This window comes from Carassius gibelio, chromosome A4 (genome assembly GCF_023724105.1).
Source record: "Carassius gibelio isolate Cgi1373 ecotype wild population from Czech Republic chromosome A4, carGib1.2-hapl.c, whole genome shotgun sequence".
NCBI lineage: Eukaryota > Metazoa > Chordata > Actinopteri > Cypriniformes > Cyprinidae > Carassius > Carassius gibelio.
In genome coordinates this window covers 25704045-25719576 of record NC_068374.1, presented here as the reverse complement: position 1 = coordinate 25719576, position 15532 = coordinate 25704045, and the positions used below count along the sequence as shown (strand labels likewise).

Sequence of the window (15532 nt, the reverse complement as noted above, 5' to 3'; positions counted from 1 at the left end):
TTGTATTGTGTTCAGAAAATAACTTTTCTATTTTAACACATTAAAATTGGTTGGGGACGTCTGTAGTCACTGATAGCAGTAAGGCGTTGTTGTTTTTGTATTTTGAAATAAAGAAATGCAACTTCATGGCTGTGATTCAGTGTTTAAGTGAAGTGATTCAGTCATTGGTTATGATTAATTGGTGTTCTGTGTGTATCAAGACAGCTATATGAAGCCACATTGAGAATTGTGAGAGACACAGAGCAGATGTGACATGTTAAATCCGTCACTGAGGTAGAACAAGCTGCATTTCTTCCAGCTTGAGACCTGTGATCCGTCAGAGAGTCTGCTCACTACACACATTAAAGACGACGCAGGGCTTCATTTCTTCAGCTCTGATTTGCTAGAGATGTTATCAGTTGGCCACATGGTGTACGAGAGAAAATCAGTAAAAGACTCCCCTCACTCAGCCCCCAATTCTCCACAAGTACCCATCACGCTGCTGGCTATTTGAAAAGAGGTCACTGTAATACTGAAGTATCACTACTATTTCCAGCCTGTTCTTTATCTGGATGCTCAATATTGTGCATGTTTTGATGTGTTTGTGTTGGTATTTATAATCTTAATTGTTTTAATACATAACTACTCTATTAATTTGCGTATGCATTATATGCATTTGTAATGAATAACAGAACTATGTGTGTGTGTGTGTGCACGTGTGGTGAAAATATATATTTTATTATACCAAATTAAGTTGTAGTGCCACCAAGTGGCTGTATTATAATAGAAAGGACATAAGGGTATTTTGCTTATGGAAGATATAGCCACCGCCACACAATTCTTATTTATGTAAGGACCTTTTTTTTATTAATATATTTAAATTATATTCGATCAATATATAATTATAAATGTTATTATTACCATATTAGTAGTAGTAAATCTGTATAGGTCATATATATTGTTAAGGTACTGTACATGCATTGGAATTAGATGGTTCTCTGCAGGTTGAAAATGTTTGGTGCATTTCTTGTCGTGTTCTTTTCGAACTTTTGAATGAATAATTTGCTCGCCAAATGTATCCTTTGCAGTGAATGGGTACCGTCACAATGAGAGTCTGTGTGACTCCAGTACATCACCCAATATCTTTTAAAGTTAAAAAAGGCTTTTTGTAATGAACAAATCCATCATGAAGATGTTTTTAACTACAGATTGTTGCTTCTGACTAAAAGTATGAGTCCTCTATCTATAGCATTGGAACTATTGAACTACTTGTGGATTATTGTGTTTTTTTATCAGCTGTTTGAACTCTCATTCTGACAGCACTACACACTGCAGAAGATAATACTACATTTCTCTGAATAGGTTCGGATTAAGAAATTATAATAATAAATAATAATAATTAAAATAATTATCTTTATCTTGAATTGCCTGAGGGTGAGTGAAAATTCAGCAAACTTTCATTTATGGCAGAACTATTCCTTTCATATTGAGGCTTTTTGAAAATAAATATCGGGGGTAAATAATGACCAAATGTACTTTTAGATATATATCTTTGTTCCCCAGCAGTCTGCAGTCTTCTTCAGAACCCCAAAGATTGAACAGTGTGACAGATATAAATGTTTAATTGAACTGATAATATTAAGCTATGAAGCGATAACATTGCAAATAATGCGCACATCCTTGAGGCGTTTAATCATAGACAGTAAAAGAAAGCGTTTAATACAATTTACTGTGTCACTATCTTCAACAAGCATTTCATAAAAAAAAATATTTACTGTGTCACTCTTGTATTTGCTCCGGAGTGAAACAATATATTTTAACACGTTTATAAATTATATACTTTATATATGGTATTTACTCTTATGTATTTAATAATTTGTAGCACCAAAAAAACTAAAAAAAAAAAAAAAAAAAAAAAACTTTTACCTTAGGTGTATATTTCATAAGTAGGCGGCCGAAATCATTTACTCTCTGTTCCGACAGGGTTTATTTTGTCGACGCACAAATATATACACCAGACACAAGAAACGTTAATTTTTAAAGATTTTTAAGAACATTTATATTTTACTCGGTATGGAAGACAAGCCTTTACGTGTGTAAGTTTTGCTTTTGGGTTAAAAAAAAGAAGTGACACGTGAATGTTGGTTGGCTCTTATGTTAATCAGTGATTTACAGTCATGACAAACAAAACCGATAGAAGTGTGCGGGTAAAAGACTCGCGTGTGTTTTTGTGTTTCCACGCTGTTTTATATTTCATTCCCTCTCAGACTCGCATGTGGCGACGTTGAAGGAAGAATAAATGCCTTGTTCAACCGGGTGAACGCCATTCAGAAAAAGAGCGGGCAGTTTGATGTGAGTCTGCACGTGGAGCTCTTCTTTTAAAGCGATAAGCATAAAAAGAGAGGTGTGGGTGTAAGTTGATAACGTTGTTTTTCAGTTGTTGCTGTGTGTTGGTGAGTTCTTTGGAACTTCTCCTGACGCTGAAGCAGAATGGGAAGCATACAAATCTGGTGCAAAAAAGGGTAACGTTAAGGTTTCCTATTAGGTTTGTTTGTTTGTTTATTCATTAATTCATCAAACTAATAACTGTTTTGAATTAAACTGTGATCTCTCTAATCCCCCAGCACCCATTCACACATATGTCCTCGGCGCAGCAAGCCAAGAGACTGTGAAGTATCTCCCAAACTCTGATGGCTGCGAGCTGGCAGAAAACATCACATGTTTAGGTAAGATTGATCTGTAACTCTATATATATATATATATATATATATATATATATATATATATATATATATATATATATATATATATATATATATTTATCCATATATTTTTATATTGATCCATAACGCAGCCCTGCATTTTCAAAATGTTCAAAATAAGGTTTAATATTAGACAATATGATGATGCAGAATTTAAAAATATCAGTTTTGCAAGCTCTTATCAAATATCAAAAGCAGTCATATATTAAAAGTTACATTCAGATTCTATTATTTAACTTCTGTAAAGGAAGAATCTGTAAAGTAGTTATACAAATTTCAAATGCTCCACTGAGTGCATTCAACTTTACATAAACATACGTTTATCACAAATATCTAGCATTTTCTGTCGCCGTTTGAGTGTAGTGAAACACTCACAGATGTAGCAAAAACATCTGGTAATATTTGCATATTGTTCTGTCATTGGCCATAATGCTAATTTTGAAATCAGGATTAGGCAGAAAAATTTTCATAATTTTGAAAGTCTTTGTGGAGGTGGTTCTGGTTCTTGTTTCACCTTGCAAATGGTTGCCGAAATGTGAGCGTGTGACGTGGTGCTAGAGCGAAAAGGGGCACTATTTTTCCTGTCAGCATCCCTAAATTAGTAAGAAGCAAGGATAGGATTTCATTCAGCAAATATGGTACAGGATGGTATAATGCTTAAAAATTAAACTGTCAATTTGAGTTAAAAAAAGTATGGTTTTTTGCGCAGGTCGAAGAGGCATTTTCACTGGGGCATCGGGGCTTCAGATTGCTTATGTCAGTGGCAGAGAATCTCAGCAGGAACCTGCTCCCTCACACTGCTTCACCTCTAAAGATATCATTGCCCTGGGAGCCCCACTGCTGTCTAACTCCAAATTTCGAGGAGTGGACATTCTCCTGACGTCCCAGTGGCCTCGAGGCGTATGGCAGTACGGAAACAGTCCCGTCAGTGGTTTTTTATGCTCCTTTAATTCATTTGAATCAGTTTTGCAGTTATTTCCTGAATGTGTACTCAAGGGTCATTTACTTTCTTGGCTTTTTGTAGGAAACTGACACAAAGTTTTGTGGGGTTTCGTCCATCGCAGATCTCGCTGACAAACTGAAGCCCCGTTACCATTTTGCGGGACTGGAAGCGGTCCATTACGAGAGGCTGCCTTACAGGTCTAGTGTTACAGCGTCAGGATATGTTTTGCTTTTCAGAAGATATTTGACTTTTTAAAAAAAGTGTATAAATTTGCAGGAATCATGTGGTCCTTCAAGAAAATGCTCAGCATGTCAGTAGATTCATCGCCCTGGCGACAGTCAACAATCCTGCCAAGAAGAAGGTTGGTTTTTGTTTTGTTTTTGGTAAAGTTTTACTAATTTTGTAATTGTGCTGTAATTTTGTGCTTCTGTCGTTTTGTATTAGTTTTGGTTATGGTATTAATTGCCTTTATTTTATTTTTATTTTTTACAAGTTATTTTCAGTTAGTTGTTATATTATTTCAGATCTATTACAAATAACAGAAATTATTTTTAAATGTTTTGGTTAACAGCAATGGCATCGCTAAAAGTTAATATTTAAAAACAATAATTAACACAAAGTTATTATTCATCTGTAATAATAAAATACATCTTTATTTCATATTGCATGCTGTAATTTTATGATAACTGAATTCACTTGTAGCATCGATTTTGAGTTTTTAGTGTTTCATTGTTAAATTTGAGACAAAATTGAATTTTAATATCAGACTAAACATGAATTTTAATTGTACAGTTGATCTTCTCTCATAGTATTTGTATGCATTCAACATCGTCCCGATGAAAAACATGGACCCCGCAGAGTTAGTCAAGCAGCCTCAGGATGTCACAGAAAGTCCCTACAGGAAACCTATGAAAGATGGGAGGAAAGAAAAACCGCCACCCTCTATGACAGACGTGGAGGTTTGTGTGTACAGTTTTTAATTACAAATAGAGTTAGTACACCAGTTTTAAAAGAAATCCTGTTCACCAAGGCTGCATTTAATTAATCAAAAATAAAGCAATTTTGTGAAACAATATTTGAATTTAATTTATTTTCTAGAAGAATTTATTATAAAATGTAATGTAATCCTTTGATTTCCAAAGTTGAATTTTCAGCAGCTGTTACTTCAGTGTCACATGATCCTTCAGAAATCATTCTAATATGCTGATTTGCTGCTCAGAAAACATGTATCATCATTTTTTGTGGAAATGCATGATACATTTTTTTCAGGGTTATTTTGTTGAATTGAAAGCTCAAAAGAACTTTTGATTTGAAATAATCTTTTGTAACATTATGATTGTCTTTACTGTCACTTTTGTATATTTCAGTGCATCCTTTTTAATAATAATAAAAAAAGGATCTTATTGACCCCAAATCATTTGAACTTCTCCTTTTTGTTTAGGAGGAACCGGTATCCCAGTTCTTTTTTGATCTTGGCCAAAAGAAGTCACAGCACCAGCAACGTCAGCATGGCAGGAAGAGGCAAACAGATGGAGACAGACCTAATTACCCCAAACAGCCCCGGAGACCCCGTGAGTCCATTGACCTGCAATCTCTCCGCTCCTTCCACTGATCTAATGGATCAAACTGGACTATTTTTTTATTACCTTATGTAGAGATATTAAGCCGAACTTATTTCTAGTCTGATTTTGGGCAGGATTTGAATTTAATTTTGCATGCTGCTCTTGACACAGACCATGTTTTCGTGTCTCATTACAGCACAGCCCACCGGACCCTGTTGGTTCTGCCTCGCAAGTCCAGAAGTCGAGAAGCACTTGGTCATAAGCGTTGGAACACATGTGAGTCCACAAAATATGTATTCTGCAGCCCAGTATTTCTTTAGAATACATCATAAGAACATAAGAATAGATCAACCAATAAATTATCGGTCACATCGATACATCATCTGTTGTTGTTTTTCAATATGCATTAATGTAACTATTCTATTATCTATCTCCAGTGTTACATGGCTCTCGCTAAAGGTGGTCTCACTCCCGATCATGTGCTCCTGCTGCCCATCGGACATTACCAGTCAGTGGTGGATTTGGCTTCGGAGGTGGTCGAAGAGATGGAGAAATACAAGAGTGCTGTCAAGAAGTTCTGTAAAAGCAGAGCCCAGCGGTGCATCATGTTTGAGAGGAACTACCGTAGCCAGCACCTTCAACTACAGGTCCAGACCAAATATTGTCATTCATATTGAGATCGTGGTGTCTGCCTGATAGGACTGGCCTGTACAGATCCCAGGTCAGTCTGAGCAGCACCACATATATGAAAAAGAGAGTCTGGTAAACTCACAGCAGTGTGGAGAGTGTGAGAGATGCCCAGCCCTCCACCAATCACAGACTTCGACATCATTTCATCAGTTTAAGTTTGAGCGGATAGACCGTCTGTCTGCGATGAAGAATAACCATTTCTGAGGGACGTGTTCCCAGTGATGACCAAATAGGGGATTTCCAAAAGCCCTCCTTGTGTGAAAACCATGCATTACAGGGTTTACTTGTGTGGTCCTCAGGTAGTGCCGGTGCCCATGGAGAAGTGCAGTACAGAAGACATCAAGGAGGCGTTCATGACACAAGCTGAAGAGCAGCAGATGGAGCTGATGGAGATTCCAGCTCATACAGACCTCAAACAGGTACGATCCATCAGTGTCCACCTCACACTGAAAAAAATTATTACATAATTACATAATTTTTTTCTGGGACTTTCAGCTTTGTGTTCATGTATGTTTAATTATTATAAATATGCTTTTAATATGATAATTTACTACTACTTTAGTATATTATATAAATTCTATTTTTATTATACTGGTAATATAATTTAGTTATTATATACATTTTATCTAATGTATTCAGTTAATATAATTATGTTATTTAATACAGTATATAAATTATTTATTGTTATATTATACTGTCATAATTAGTTGTTATTAATTGTATGCATTCTATACACTCTAAATAATTTGTTTTATTATTATTTTATAAGTTAACATTATTTAATGTTAAATTATTTAATTACATGTTATTATCGAAATTTGTTACATTGGTTACATTGTGCTTAATCAGTTTTATATAATTTGATACTTATAATGTAATTAAAAAAAGTCATTGTATGTACTTTTATTGGCATATTTGAGTCCACTCAGTTTAGTTTTCTGTTCTTGTAGTCTAAACAGTAAAGACAAGTGCAAAGTTTACAAGCCATCTTGAAATCACATCTGTTTGTAGTCTAAATAGAATTAAAAAATTATTTGTTATTGTTTTTGTGCGTTCTTGTTAGGTGTTGTGTGCGAATACATTCATTTTCACTTTCTTATATCCTGAGCTATGTTATATTATCTATGAAGTTAAGAGAGAACAAGGGACCTGGGTCTGTTTTGTGTAAAACTGCACTGTGTCTAACTGATATGTCCCATTACAGATTGCTCCTCCAGGAACGCCCTACTTTTATGTGGAGCTGGATACAGGCGAGAAGCTGTTTTATCGTATCAAGAAAAACTTCCCTTTGCAGTTTGGCAGGTAATTGTTCAACAGACACTGTTCGTCAATGTGAGTTATGATTATTTGAATGAGTATGATCTGAGGAAATACTTTCTTTGCATAACCACCTGTACATTCTGTATGTATGTGTTTGGCTTCAGGGAAGTGTTGGCAAGCGAGGCGTTGTTGAACATCCCCATGCGTGCTGACTGGAGGGAGTGTAAATGTACAAAAGAAGAGGAAGACGATCAGGCCAAACAAATGCGCTCTGACTTTGAGCCCTTCGACTTCGCACTTGATGACTGAGCAACATTTCAGATGCATCTGACTTAATCCCTTCATTTTAATGAACTAAACTGATTATTTTATCCTTTTTAATTTTGCACCATATACACTTTCCTCTTCCAATCACTTGCAAACAGGAAACGTTTTTTGTCACAGTGGTCTTTTAAAAGATGCCTGTTTTTGGTGATTCATCTCATCTGTTATATGTGGAATTTTATGCTTCATAATTAAAGTCATTTTTCAGATTTGTAAAATCTGTTTCTCTTTTGTAGAAACTAAACTAGCGTGATGTATGTCCTCTGGTGGTGTTGATCTGCTTTTGAGATTTTACTGATGTTTGTGCTAGAGTACAAACTACCAAAAGAAGACACTTGATACAAAATAGTTATAGAAATTAACTAGTAATTATGGATTGTTGAATATCCATTTTAATATAATGATACAATAAATATTCATTACTCTTTAAAAGAAATCTGAAATAGGCCGTGTGCGTGTCATTACTTGCTAAAAATATTTAAGTTGAAACTAAGGTAATGTCTTATGATGGCAGTTACATCGTTTTAGGTGTTTAGTAAATAATTATAAGTAGTTAGTTAATAATTATAAATAGTAGGACTTTCGCAAACAACAATGTAAACACAGGTTAAATACTAATAAATTGAATACAATTATTTATACGTGAAATATACTAAATGTATTTCCATATGACTAGTTTCAGGGGTTGGGGACTTTTGTTATGTATCGCGGAAATGCTGTAGGTCGCGATGAAGTCACGTGAAGAGTTCTTTTCACAATGATGCATTTGTACCGAGTTCCCGACTCATTTGTTACATTTAAAGCGTAAAAACCTGTGTCTCATATCCAGTTAAAACGCAAACGAGTTGTCGACATGGATGAGGACGGATTACCCATTGTGGGGTCGGGAGTAGATCTAACAAAGGTAAGTTTAACATTGCAGCATCAACTGCTGCTCACATGATCGTCTGACATAGACTTCACAATAGTAATCGTTATACTTTTTAAGGTTCCAGCCATTCAGCAGCGAAGAATCGTAGCTTTCCTCAATCAGTTCATCGTCCACACCGTCAGGTTCCTGAATCGGTTTTCCACAGTATGTGAGGAGGTATGTTCACCTGTCCACACATCATTCCCCCTCTTCTCCTTAACATAAACATTTCCTGAAAGTGACAGTCAGTGGCCTGATGAAATTGGTTTTTGCAGAAACTAGCAACAGTATCACTACGAATCCAGCAGATTGAGACCACACTGAGCATCTTGGAAGCAAAGGTAACTCGAGACAGATCAGCGGAAATGTCTGGAGAACAAAAACAAATATATAATTCAACCAAAATAAATGATAGAAGATAATGTTGAAAATAAATAAATAGATTAAAACAAACAAAAAAAATTACAAATGAATGAAAAATCTATAAAGATAGATTAAAATAGAATTAGATGAAAACAAACAAAAAAACTAAAATGTGTAAAAAGTATTTTAATTAAATTAAAATAAATACAGCACTAGCAGTAGTGGAAAAAAAATAAAAGTACAAAAATTTATATAGCAAACTCTATTTTAGTCGTCTTCTGATTGACTTCATTAAAATATGGTGGATAATTTTGCAGCTGGCCTCTATCCCTGGTTTGGAAGAAGTGACAGTGGAAGGATTGAGACGGTCTACAGAGACAAATGGCCCTGCAGCGGGGGGCAGTGATGCCTCGGGCCCCTCTTCAGGTCCTCCTGTTGAGGTAACAGTTCATCTGAGATGTTATTGTCATAATCTATTTATCCCACTGCTTTTAAGATATTTAAAACCCTCGGGAAGTTATACCAGTAAGTTTTTTTGTGTTCATATAAATTCCTCATCCATTCAGGCATCGCAGCAAGCACAAGTGGCCCATCCGGAGCAAAAGGGAGAGGCCCCAGCAGAAAATGTGATTACTGTAGCCAAGGACCCACGATATGCCAGATACCTGAAAATGGTGCAAGTGGTATGTGTGGTTCTCGTAAAGGGACAAATCCCTCAAAAATTAAAATATGCTCACAAGTTACTCGCCTCCAGGCCATCTAAGATGTAGATGAACATGTTTCTTCATTGGAAAGAGATCTGGAGAAATTTAGCATTACATCACTTGCTCACCAATGGTGAAGTTTTTAGCTTCACAAAATGGGCTGTGATGTTTTTATCAGCTGTTTGGACTCTCATTCTGACGGCACCCATTCACTGCAGAGGATCCATTGCTGAGCTGAATTTCTCAGAATAATTTTCCAATGAAAAAACTATTCATTCTTACTATGAAGAAACTAACTCTATCTAAAGCTTGGACTGGCTGAAGGGGAGTTCATTTTAAGCACTTTTTCATTTTCGGGTGAATTGTTCCTTCAAAATGAAAGGAATCACTAATAAACTCACTTACATGTGGAAAGTATATGCATATGCCTATCCTTTGCTCTTTTGCACAGGGTGTTCCAGTCATGGCCATTAAAAATAAGATGGTAATGGAGGGTTTGGACCCCGGTTTGCTTGAGTAAGTGTTAACGACAGTAAAAATATTATGCACTATTTATGCATTTGTATAGTCACTATTTGTGTTACAATGAAGTGTTTATATTGTATCTAATGGATTCATTGAATCTTCCTTTAGTACCCCTGACGCACCTGTTCCAGATAGTGTCAAAAAAGGATTGGATGAGCAAGATGATGACAGCTCAGGCAGCGAATCATCTTTCAGCGACTGATTGGCTCTCACAGCCAACGAGCTTTGTGTAGGACTAGCCTGTGTAGGCCGTCATGAGCCCTGCTCATCTCAAAGCAGCGTAAATGCACTCGAATGTCCTTACAGAGGACAGACACTTAGTGGTGGCACTAAGGTTGTGTCACATCTCAGAGACTGCATATTTGTCATCTATAGTGGTGGTTTCTCACTCGGTGAGATTGCTAGTGATTGTGATGATAACTGGTCCATTTAAGTCGGTTTAATTACTACTCTCATGTGAATTGTTATAAATATCTCATCACTTGCCTGACATGTACATGTTAGATGCCTAATATGTACATCTAATAACAATAAAAAGATGCCAGTGAGTGTCTTTATGAAATAGACACAAGCAGGCTTGTAAACCCGTTCATAAATACTTTTTTTTTTAAATGGATCTTTATTTTTGTAAATTCATCTTTAGTTGCAAAATCACATCCAAATCTTTGATGACATAAAGCCTTATTTGTTAGATTTTTGGAGTTTCTAATAATACTGATTGTGTTGCATTGTCATTACAATTTTGCTTATTTTGTCTTTTTCAAATCTAACTTGTTATTAAAAGTTATGTCTAAATTCAGTTTAAATCTTTAAACTTTTAAACATTAAACACTACCATTTGTAAAAAATAAAAAATAAATGAATAAGTATCTTGCGATCACCAAGGCTGCATTTATTTGATATGAAAATAATAAAAATCAGTAAAACAGCAATACTGTGAAATATCATTACAATTTAATAGAAAAGTTTTCAATAAGAATGCATTTTAAAATGTAGTTTATTTCTGTGATGCAAAGCTGAATTTACTCCTTAAGCAGCCATTACTCCTTCAGAAATCAGTGTGTGTGAATAAAATGTTGAAATGAACAGCATTTATTTGTAATAGAAATCGTTGGTAACGTTACAAATGTCCTTTCTTGAATTAAATACAATAATTTATAAAATACCCAACCTCTACGCTGCTATTCCTATCATTACAAACATTAAAGCAATCACTTCTCGTTAGTCATGCACATCATCATCATGTGTTATTATTTCACAATTACAGAGTCAGACACATTGTGGAAACACTGGACTTATTTTGACATTCCACTTCTTAAAGTGCAAGATTAAAACAACATTTGCTCACTTTCACTTTTGGAACGATAAACAATGCAAGAATTTCAAACTATAATCAAAGTGAAGATTGATTGACAGTCATGCGAATATGGATGTGCTCAACTATTTTCTCTTGGTAAATCATTAATGTTTGTAAATTGAGAATCTTTATCAAATGGCTTTATAAACTGGTTAGAGTACATTACTCTTCAAGTAAAAGTTTATGCCCTCTTTCTAGACCAAAATTCAAGCTACAAAATCTACACTGCAAATGATTACAAGGTACTTTAGCAGATCTTTCAAAGTGAACAGGTAGTAAGTTGTATAAAAATACAATTCTATTAATTAAAAAAAGCACCAAAACATACTGTAACGGCATGATGTCATGGTCAAGAATACTCGATTAAATTAACAGTCAGTTTCAGTGTGAATTGCTGTGAAAGGAAATAAAAACAAAGGTTAATACAATCTTGGAGGCACTAAAAGGAATATGAATTAATATAATTATGATCTGAAATAATGTGAAACATTTTGGGGTTGGTAAAATTTGAAAGTTTTTGCTTGCAAAGGATGTGATTATGTGTAAAAACAATTTAAAATAAGTGCTTACTATTTGAATATTTTATCAAATGTAGTTTATTTCTGTAATGGCGATGTTGAATTTTCAGCAGCCATTACTCAAGTTTTCACTATCACATGATTTGAAATTTAGTTTTCAGCTGTTGTTTTGTAATGATTAGAAAAGTTAGTAAGAACAGTATTTATTAAAAACTGTTAATTTTTTATTAAATTTCACTGACCCCAAACTTTTAAATAATAATGTAAGTCTAATGAAACTTTATATACACACCTGGAACTCTCTGATGTATGTTAAAAAGAAGAAGACAAAACTGAAAGTAGTGATCCATTCACACACGGTACTCACTAAATGAAGTGTGTAGTGCTTAAGAAGCAAGGAAACAAGACGAACAACTTTAAACATTCAGTAATACATTTTACTACAATTTAAGAACTGGAATGTCTGGTTAGTGACATGAATTGTACCTCATCATTGGTGTGCCAATGAAGTCTGCTTGGTCCGACAAGAACTGAACAAATAATTGCTGGAAAGAGGGGTTAAAGACAATTTGTTTTGTTCTGAAATGTAAAACCAGCATGCTGTGATCACAACACCTGATTCGGAAGACCAGATGCAAATTTACATCAGCAAAACTACATTCAGAATGTCAGCCAATAGCACATTTTGGTACTGCCTAGAAAAGGATACTGGGTAATACAGCTAGAACAGCCAATCCAGCGAAGAACACACGGAAATGGCAAGTGTACTTGGAACATCCATATGGATGACCTCGGTACGATAACACACTTTGGATAACAGCGTATATACTGCCACATATGAAGAATAAACAAGCACCCACATCATGGGTTTTCATCATCGTCAGATTCTAGAACACAACACAGCATACACCACTGCCATTAAAAAGAGGGTTTTCACATTTCGCTCCAAACTTGTATGACTTTCTTTCTTTTTGATATTTTGAAGAGCTGTTTTCGACTGTTTAATGAAAGTCGGTGGGGTCCAAAGCAGTAGCTTTCATTATATGGACAAAAACACTAGGACATTTTTCCAAATATCTGCCTCTGTATTCCACTAAAGAAAGTCATACAGATTTGCAATGACATAAAGCTGAGAAAATGGAGTAGAAAAAGTGGGCAATGAAAGATATACCTGAAATGTAGCCACCACAAGGATGCCGACACAAGAGATGATGCCAAAAGCAAAAGAAACCTTGTTCAAACGTGGGGACACGGCACCGGTTGTCTCATGGACTCTCTCCACAAATTTATATTCAACGTACATCGTAGCAAAGACTGGAAAACAAATATCCGCTCATTGTATTGATTAAATTTGCTGTGCAACAATATTCACTCATGCAATACTAGTAAGATAATGCACTGAAAATAGTACTTATATAGAGTTGCCATGATTACTGTTGCACCGATAACCTTTGATTTGAAATTAAGTTTCATTTCTACAGTCGTTTGAGCTTTTGTGTGCAGTTCTACACAGACTGTGGTTCTGTTTGTAAAACACTGTACTCCAGCTGTGTCATGGATGGGAAAAAGATCCGTTTTCGTTTTCAGCAAAAAGGGAAGTGAGGCCAGAATGAGTGTGATTCCATAGTTACTAAAGAAAAAAAAACATTTGAGATATTCCCACCGCGCTCCTCTCACATGTCAAAACCAAGCGAAAGTTGTGCAATTTCCCATATTTTGTGACATACAGATAACTGTGGAGTTTCCTGAAGCTGCTGGAGGGGATTTTCACTGTCTAAAAATATGAGCTGGAAATCAGATCAAACTGAAATCAAATGGCTGGTTGTTAAACATACTTGCAAAGGTAGCGATGGTCGACATGAATCCAAACACACCGCTCTCTGGCTGAATGGCCCCTGTATCACTGTTCAGAGACATTCACAAAAATAATCAAATAAGAACATGCATTAACATTTAAAAAGCACACACAAGTTCCACAGTTTACTGAATGACACTTTATAAAAGTGCAAACTCACCATTACTATACATTAATATAATATTATTAGTTAGAATTAAATATATATATATATATATATATATATATATATATATATAGACACCATGCAATTGTTTAATTAAGTTTAATATTTAAAAAAAAAAAAGTATACATATATATATATATATATATATATATATATATATATATATATATATATATATATATATATATAATATATATATATATATATATATATTATATTATATTATATTAAACTTAATTAAACAATTGCATGGTGTTATCATCGGTAAAGTATAAATTATGTATATTTATATTAAATCAAATAATTACATATTACTTAATATTACACACATTATATTGCATTATTAGGCTATATTATATTCTTTAAGAAATCTAGTATTCTCTGCAATTCATACTGTTTTTGAACTCGAGCCAAAATTCATCTTTTAAGCAGAAAACTAAACTAAACGAGCTGTCTGCAAACCCCCCCCCCCCCTCAGTTTCTTAAAACAGCTTTATATAAATATTACTACCAATAATATTATAACTTAATAAGATATTTCTGGTTTATGCTATTTTCAGAGTTGTTAATTCGTATAGTCCAGATGTGTAGCCAAATTAAAACTCAAGGTAAGGCTCAAGGTAAAAAGACGTGTGACATACCTGATGTAAGGAAAGATAACTTCAACATCTCTATTACATATTGCGATGATGTAAGATATTATGAACGTACTCGATGACCAGATTACCGAAAAAATTGGCAAAAAGCACATTCCTTCCATAAACCAAACCATCTTTCCTAAGGGCTGAGTCGGTGCATCACCATTCAAGGAGACAAAAGCAAAGTTGACTGCAGAGACACAGACACTTCACTGAACACATACTGTATGAGCAATTACTCGACGTTATAACTGTATCCATATAGTGTCACATGTTCACTGGGAATCTTTCTCTTCCTCATCGTTTTACCACTAACTATTACCAACAGCACATGTGAAGAATACATAGAGCTTCTTTCTTTCTTTCTTAATTATTAATAAAAGTGCAGCCTCATCATACATTAATGTTACTTTAGGTTAAAAAAGATTATTAATTAGTATTTAAAAAAATATTTTTATATAATTTAAAATTGCATGGGTGTTTTTGTTGCATATGTCTACAATACATATTCATTATATTAAATTAACAAATTACATATTACACTTTAATATAAAAATTATTATATTATATTATATTATATTATATTATATTATATTATATTATATTATATTATATTATATTCTTAAAGGACATCTAGTGTGTCCTGTCCCCTGCATCGAATACTGATTTCACTATATATATATATATATATATATATATATATATATACATATATATATATGTATATGTATATGTATATGTATATGTATATGTATGTATATGTATATGTATATGTATATGTATATGTATATGTATGTATATATATATATATATATATATATATATATATGTATGTATATATATATATGTATGTATATATATATGTATGTATATATATATATATATATATATATATATATATATATATATATATATATATATGTATATGTATATATATATATATATATATATACATATATATATATATATATATATA

At 33.9% G+C, this 15532-nt stretch overlaps 3 protein-coding genes across 3 annotated transcripts; 2 read left to right on the top strand and 1 right to left on the bottom strand.

The window, feature by feature from the left end:
* Positions 1 to 1916: 1916 nt before the first annotated feature.
* On the top strand, positions 1917 to 7738 carry LOC127974825 (CWF19-like protein 1). Its single transcript, XM_052578366.1, has 14 exons — positions 1917 to 2075; positions 2247 to 2331; positions 2417 to 2501; positions 2604 to 2705; positions 3451 to 3665; positions 3766 to 3881; positions 3961 to 4045; positions 4494 to 4643; positions 5126 to 5255; positions 5443 to 5522; positions 5684 to 5893; positions 6236 to 6355; positions 7141 to 7238; positions 7361 to 7738. Exons 1-14 carry the CDS (start codon positions 2053 to 2055, stop codon positions 7503 to 7505), a joined length of 1644 nt encoding a protein of 547 aa, XP_052434326.1. The 5' UTR covers positions 1917 to 2052; the 3' UTR covers positions 7506 to 7738.
* Positions 7739 to 8235: 497 nt separating this feature from the next.
* On the top strand, positions 8236 to 10618 carry LOC127974847 (WASH complex subunit 3). Its single transcript, XM_052578405.1, has 7 exons — positions 8236 to 8424; positions 8509 to 8607; positions 8706 to 8771; positions 9111 to 9233; positions 9360 to 9476; positions 9949 to 10013; positions 10131 to 10618. Exons 1-7 carry the CDS (start codon positions 8374 to 8376, stop codon positions 10222 to 10224), a joined length of 615 nt encoding a protein of 204 aa, XP_052434365.1. The 5' UTR covers positions 8236 to 8373; the 3' UTR covers positions 10225 to 10618.
* Positions 10619 to 10954: 336 nt separating this feature from the next.
* LOC127974838 (DNA damage-regulated autophagy modulator protein 1) lies at positions 10955 to 14791 on the bottom strand. Its single transcript, XM_052578393.1, has 7 exons — positions 14560 to 14791; positions 13733 to 13800; positions 13069 to 13211; positions 12607 to 12784; positions 12384 to 12442; positions 12190 to 12282; positions 10955 to 11773 (listed from the first exon to the last, which is right to left on the bottom strand). Exons 1-7 carry the CDS (start codon positions 14688 to 14690, stop codon positions 11729 to 11731), a joined length of 717 nt encoding a protein of 238 aa, XP_052434353.1. The 5' UTR covers positions 14691 to 14791; the 3' UTR covers positions 10955 to 11728.
* Positions 14792 to 15532: the final 741 nt, after the last annotated feature.